Below are 6,590 nucleotides of genomic sequence, written 5' to 3'. Positions count from 1 at the left end.
TAAAGAGAACTTTTAAATAACTAAATAAGGGAGGGTCTTCATTGTGAGGAGTTTTTTTTTAACAGCTTCTCTGTTGACCACTAAACAAGACTCAGTCATCAGCAAAGACACCTTCAAGCAGGTTGCACAGTACAAATCCCTGCTGTGCTGGGCTGATGTGCTGAGTGAAACGAGTCGCACCAATTTGCATTTCTATTACCAGTTTTACCACACTGAGTTGAGCTAAGCCGCACACGGGATGGACCTTTCTCCAGAGTAATGCCAACATGCGTCAAAATTTCAAAAGTCAACATCAGAACTTCCTGGTATTATCTGAGTGGCTCTCTAAGGTGGAGTACTGTCATTCTGAGGTGAAATTAGTCTGTGGAATACAGGTGCAGCACAACATAGTAAAAAAAAAAAAAAATCATAGTTATTTTGACAGATTACATTTGCAATATGAGTCATGATTAGTGGGAATGGTCATTTTTGAATTACTATTTTAATTTTTTCATCATAAAACTATTAAAATCTTGATGATGTGACATTTGTGGGAGTTTGTACCAAACAAACATGTTTTCTTCCATCTGGAGAACAAGATTACAAATCTTGACCAGGACCTCTCTGCTGCTCCACAGTATTTCAGTATACTGCCGTCTGTCACACATTTTACCTTTATGATAAAGTTGCTGCTTCTGCCTTGGATATTGCACTCGGCCTTACTGCAATTAGTTGTGCAGCCCTAAATAAGACAACTAAGTTATCATTTTTGAGAATTACTTTATGGAAAAAGAAAAACAATACATATCAACTCATTTCTGTCAAGGAAAAGTATTTACACCTATTAACATTACAGTGAATTGAGAAGTCATTTTATACATTATATAATAGAGTAGCAGTAAATGACTTGTGAGCTCTCATCAGATGTTGCTTCACGGTGGCTGTTCACCCACAGGCTTCACATCACCAACAAACAATTGAAACAGTACATCGACCACTTCAACTAATGTCAGGTGCAGCACTGCAAGATTCAACTGCTGAGGACGTGTTCATGGTTCATGAACCTCACTTCTTCTTGGTATACTGTAAATTAAAAAGAGAATTTAGAATTGCAGTGTGTATTTATTTGTACATCAACATGCAATTCAAAAGGCCTTCATCCTTACTTTATCAAGAATCCAGTCTGCATCTGCAATAGCTCTTTGGATGATCATTTGTATCCTCTCTGGGTCATCTTCATCGGAGTGACTTTTGTAACCCTGGAAACCAAAGCCAAGGATCAGGATAATACAGTGTTGGGGAAGCTGTTTTATGTATCCAGGCTAGGAAAACCATATCGAACATGTTTAATGATGACACATAAAGGATGTATGATTCATTGTTCTTAGATGTTATGAAGTCCATGAATATGTTAGCAATATCTACATGAAGAAAACACAATAAGAGTGTGTCATGGTTATGGAAGAAAGGTCAAAGGTCAGTGCTGGTATGTCTGCTGAGGAGAAAGGATTGAGAGTGTCCCAGAGGAATATACTATTTCAATGTTACTTTTTAAACAATTTAAATACTCTATTGTCTACATCCATTTTTACTGGCTCTAGTCTTCTTCTTTCCTGCCTTTTTTGACCCATCATGAATGTGTATTGTGTCACCTGCATGCACATGACAAGACAAACCTGCTCCACAGTGCTATGACAGGTCACTCCACTGGGAACCCTTAATTTTCTGATGGGTTTCAGAGGATAATCCTGAGTAGAGTGTTGCCATTAACGTTATGTCATTTTTTAGGCAGAAATGTGTTCCCAGATCTTAGCTATGACTTTGGCGAGTACAATGTTATCAAAAATGTTATAAGGATGGACAAATCTACAAGAATGAGATCCAAGTTGTAATAAACTTGAATTATCCTTAGCTAGATAGTTGAGAATACTTCGAAGTCTCCTGAGACTTTGTGGAGAACAACTATGACTGCCTGGTGGAGAAAAACATGCACTTACTCTAACTGTAATATATACTAAATACTGTATACTGAAAAATAAAACATCTGCTAATCATCATTTTAGAGCCGATTACTTAGTGTTGCCTGGGAGAGCAGGTGACAGCAGCCACAACTCTGAGTCTTCCATTACAGGTGAAACTCAAAAAATTAGAATATCGTGCAAAAGTTCATTTATTTCAGTAATTCAACTTAAAAGGTGAAACTAATATATTATATAGACTCATTACATGCAAGGTGAGATATTTCAAGCCTTTATTTGTTATAATTTTGATGATTATGGCTTACAGCTTATGAAAACCCCAAATTCTAAATCTCAGAAAATTAGAATATTGTGAAAAGATTCAATATTGTAGGCTTAACGTGTCACACTCTAATCAGTTAATTAGTCCAAAACACCTGCAAAGGGTTCCTGAGCCTTTAAATGGTCTCTCAGTGTGGTTCAGTAGAATTCACAATCATGGGGAAGACTGCTGACCTGACAGTTGTGCAGAAAACCATCATTGACACCCTCCACAAGGAGGGAAAGCCTCAAAAGGTCATTGTCCTCAAAGTTCTGTATCAAAGCACATTAATACAAAGTTAAGTGGAAGGGAAAAGTGTGGAAGAAAAAGGTGCACAAGCAGCAGGGATGACCGCAGCCTGGAGAGGATTGTCAGGAAAAGGCCATTCAAAAGTGTGGGGGAGCTTCACAAGGAGTGGACTGAGGCTGGAGCTACTGCATCAAGAGCCACCACACACAGACGGATCCTGGACATGGGCTTCAAATGTCGTATTCCTCTTGTCAAGCCGCTCCTGAACAACAAACAACATCAGAAGCGTCTTACCTGGGCTAAAGAAAAAAAGAACTGGTCTGTTGCTCAGTGGTCCAAAGTCCTCTTTTCAGATGAGAGCAAATTTTGCATCTCATGTGGAAACCAAGGTCCCAGAGTCTGGAGGAAGAATGGAGAGGCACACAATCCAAGATGCCTGAAGTCCAGTGTGAAGTTTCCACAGTCTGTGTTGATTTGGGGAGCCATGTCATCTGCTGGTGTTGGTCCACTGTGCTTTATTAAGTCCACAGTCAACGCAGCCATCTATCAGGACATTTTAGAGAACTTCATGCTTCCTTCAGCAGACAAGCTTTATGGAGATGCTGACTTCATTTTCCAGCAGGATTTGGCACCTGGCCACACTGACAAAAGTACCAAAACCTGGTTCAATGACCATGGGATTACTGTGCTTGATTGGCCAGCAAACTCACCTGACCTGAACCCCATAGAGAATCTATGGGGCAATGCCAAGAGAAAGATGAGAGACATGAGACTGAACAATGCAGTAGAGCTGAAGGCCGCTATTGAAGCATCCTGGTCTTCAATAACACCTCAGCAGTGCCACAGGCTGATAGCATCCATGCTACGCCGCATTGAGGCAGTAATTCATGCAAAAGGGGCCCAAACCAAGTACTGAGTACATATGCATGATTATACTTTTCAGAGGGCCGACATTTCTGTATTTAAAATCCTTTTTTTATTGATTTCATGTAATATTCTAATTTTCTGAGATTTAGAATTTGGGGTTTTCATAAGCTGTAAGCCATAATCATCAAAATTCTAACAAATAAAGGCTTGAAATATCTCACTTTGCATGTAATGAGTCTATATAATATATTAGTTTCACCTTTTAAGTTGAACTACTGAAATAAATGAACTTTTGCACGATATTCTAATTTTTCGAGTTTCACCTGTAGGACTGACCTCATTGCCTATCAGACTGTTTTAGATTTCAAACTGGTCTACAGCTGAAGATACATGTAGACTCCTTTGGTGTTTTCATTGTCACAAGAGTACATATGATCAGTCTCCTGTTTTGGAAATGACTTGTTTATGAGCCTAATTCTACATAATATTTTGTCCAAGATCAATTGAAAAGCATTTGGTTTGTCAGTAGTTGGGACACGTGACGACCTCACCTGTTTTATGGCATGTCGGTAATGCTGCTGCATTGCTGTGGTCGGTAACTGCCTGCAACATCTGAGGAGATATCGATAGAGCTGCACTGGTGTCTGGATCAACTCAACTGCAACCAAAGGCGGCATCCCGTCCTCCTCCGATTAAACTGCTGCTGGTACAAATACAAATCAAGAGCACATTAGAATTAGAGACACTATATTAACCACAGAAAAGGAATTCATAAAGAATTAATGGCTTTGTGTTTACATTCTCATACAAAGCATATGAGCCAGCAAGATGATCACAAGTGTTTTACAGGTATAACTCACAGTGCTTCATTCAGCTCTGCACTTGGTTAAGTTTGAGTATCATGTGTCTGTTTGTCTTGGCAGCACTTCATGGACCAGCTGACAGACAAATTCAAACATTAATCCAGTTTGATCGCACTTTTTCATCATTTCTGCCAGATGTATAAATTGTCAAGTTTCTGTCAACATGTCTACAAGAAAAACCTAAAATGACAAGGTGTCAGTGCTATTTTCTGTTTTGTTTTTTATACATATACCAAGTGCTTTACAATATCATTGTAATAAAGGGCCATCTATAAACTAGTCTCTTTCGTTTTTAAAATTTTCAATTTCAATTTTAACATGAGACTATTCACTATCTCAAAGTTACAGGGTTCTTTCAAGGATTTCACCTTCTGTAATGTCTACATGTAGCTCATACACCAGTAAGTAACACAGAACCAAATAACATACGACTATCTAGCATAGAAACTGAGTCACTTTAAACTGCATAATGAAAACAAATATCACTGGAGCAAACATATTATTAAAAGTGTTTTATTAATATTAAAAATAATTGTACAAAAGTCCTGAGAAAAGGTCCTACATGCTTCGTACACAGTGGCTTGTCTACACTTTATCCTCGGCTGACCCAGCGAGTACGTTAGCTAACTAGCTAGGTGAGAGCGTAACTAAGCTGCTACAACACAGTGGCGACATTATCACCACCAAACAAACGTATAGCATGAAGCTTACTGTAGCTGTGGACCGTGGTGAAGGCTGTCAGAGGGCGTCCAGCATTATAGAACAGCCCACGGTGTCACATTATGACACTGTTGCACTATGAGCGGATGTGTTCGTCGCTGTAGTCTTCTTCTTGTGTTTAATGCTGTGAGCATCAATGTTCCATTGGACCACTGCTGCCCTCTGTTGACTGAATTTAAAAACATCTGACTGTCCACTCGTGGTAGATGAAGGCGAGTGCATTTGGGTTGTTCATGCGCATGTCAGCCTCCACGTGAAGTACAATTATTTCTCCTGACTACTTCAGTTTCACACTACTTTTCAACTTCTATAGGCCACCACTACATATGAGAGGGACATGTTGTGTTTTTTTTACTCCACTATTTCTTCCATTTTATTACCTCCGCTTTGTTGTCTGTTTATGTATTTGTTGGTTGGTTGGTTTGTCTGCAGGATTACACATAAACTATTAAACATATTTCCTTGACTCTTGGATGGAGGATGGGTCTCAGCACAGAACAGGCCCCTTTCACTCTCACTGCGGATCCAGAAATGTTTCTGAGGAAACAATGAAAGAATCTTCATGAAGAAAATCAAATATCTGTAAGTGAGTATTTGATGTGGATCCTAGATGTGGTGATCTTAAATTGTGGTTAAGCAATTATGGGTGGTTTATAATTTAGTGTGATACAGGGCTATCCAGTTTCATATTGGATTAGGCTTGACTGAATTAAAGGGCACTGTTGGGCCTTGACGAAGGTATACGCTCTACTGAGTGCCATTCTAGTTGAATTTAAGTTGGATGAGGTTAGCTCAAGAGGCAAAATTACCAATAGTTTTTAGATCTGTACTTAATACTTCATTAAAATCATTATTCACCAGTAGTATTTTGACCTTACTCCTTAGAGTGACCTTACTCTGGAGAAAGGTCCATCCCGTGTGCGGCTTAGCTCAACTCAGTGTGGTAAAACTGGTAATGGAAATGCAAATTGGTGCGACTCGTTTCACTCAGCACATCAGCCCAGCACAGCAGGGATTTGTACTGTGCAACCTGCTTGAAGGTGTCTTTGCTGATGACTGAGTCTTGTTTAGTGGTCAACAGAGAAGCTGTTAAAAAAAAACTCCTCACAATGAAGACCCTCCCTTATTTAGTTATTTAAAAGTTCTCTTTATGGAGCAGCAGTAACTTAACGTGAATTCTGATAGGGTGATCAGTTAATAGTTACCTGTCTGTCCAGTTCACATTGGTTTATCTGTTTAGTCGTTAGCTGAGAAGCGTTGACCGTGACCTTCCTGACTTCTTTTGAGTGAAATGTGTCAACTTGTATCTTCACCTGGAAATTCTGCCCAACTTAATTCTGCACCAAAGGAGCAAAGGAGCCTTTGACAGTAATATTTTCTATTATTGAAATGGAATAAACTGGTACAAATACGTGAATCTGAACAAACAGTCCATAACTAACATCATGTTCAAGTGTACCTGGTACCAGAACCACGAGGTCAAACAACATTGATCATCTTTGTGTTTGCATCATCAGATGTGGCTGGATGTCTTTGACACTTGGGTGAAGAGATGAGCAGAGTCATCAGCTGATCACCACCATTTCTGTCCAGTAGCTTCCATCATTTGACGATGGAAGCTACTGGACAGAC

At 39.3% G+C, this 6,590-nt stretch overlaps 1 protein-coding gene across 4 annotated transcripts; it reads right to left on the bottom strand.

Moving 5' to 3' along the window:
• Window positions 1-739: 739 nt before the first annotated feature.
• Window positions 740-5,047, bottom strand: lyrm9 (LYR motif containing 9). Of its 4 annotated transcripts, none has more exons than XM_073487490.1 (5): window positions 4,950-5,016; window positions 4,236-4,313; window positions 3,927-4,078; window positions 1,146-1,238; window positions 740-1,062 (listed from the first exon to the last, which is right to left on the bottom strand). In XM_073487490.1, exons 3-5 carry the CDS (start codon window positions 4,050-4,052, stop codon window positions 1,045-1,047), a joined length of 237 nt encoding a protein of 78 aa, XP_073343591.1. In that variant the 5' UTR covers window positions 4,053-4,078; window positions 4,236-4,313; window positions 4,950-5,016; the 3' UTR covers window positions 740-1,044. The 4 variants fall into 4 exon arrangements, with proteins under 4 accessions (XP_073343591.1, XP_073343575.1, XP_073343567.1 ...); XM_073487474.1 differs by having other exon boundaries at window positions 3,927-4,075; XM_073487466.1 differs by lacking the exon at window positions 4,236-4,313 and having other exon boundaries at window positions 3,927-4,075; window positions 4,950-5,047.
• Between the last annotated feature and the right edge of the window lie 1,543 nt (window positions 5,048-6,590).

This window comes from Pagrus major, chromosome 2, assembly GCF_040436345.1.
Source record: "Pagrus major chromosome 2, Pma_NU_1.0".
Taxonomy (NCBI): domain Eukaryota; kingdom Metazoa; phylum Chordata; class Actinopteri; order Spariformes; family Sparidae; genus Pagrus; species Pagrus major.
The sequence above is the reverse complement of the archived record's forward strand: the minus strand, read 5'-3'. Positions and strand labels throughout refer to the sequence as shown.

Excerpts from the sequence above, each read along its gene's own strand:
- lyrm9 (XM_073487466.1), bottom strand. The coding sequence starts at position 4,052 with ATGCCGCCTTTGGTTGCAGTTGAGTTGATCCAGACACCAGTGCAGCTC. Across the intron at positions 1,239-3,926 it reads ACCGACATGCCATAAAACAG|GGTTACAAAAGTCACTCCGA; the intron begins GTGAGGTCGTCA and ends TTTGGTTTCCAG.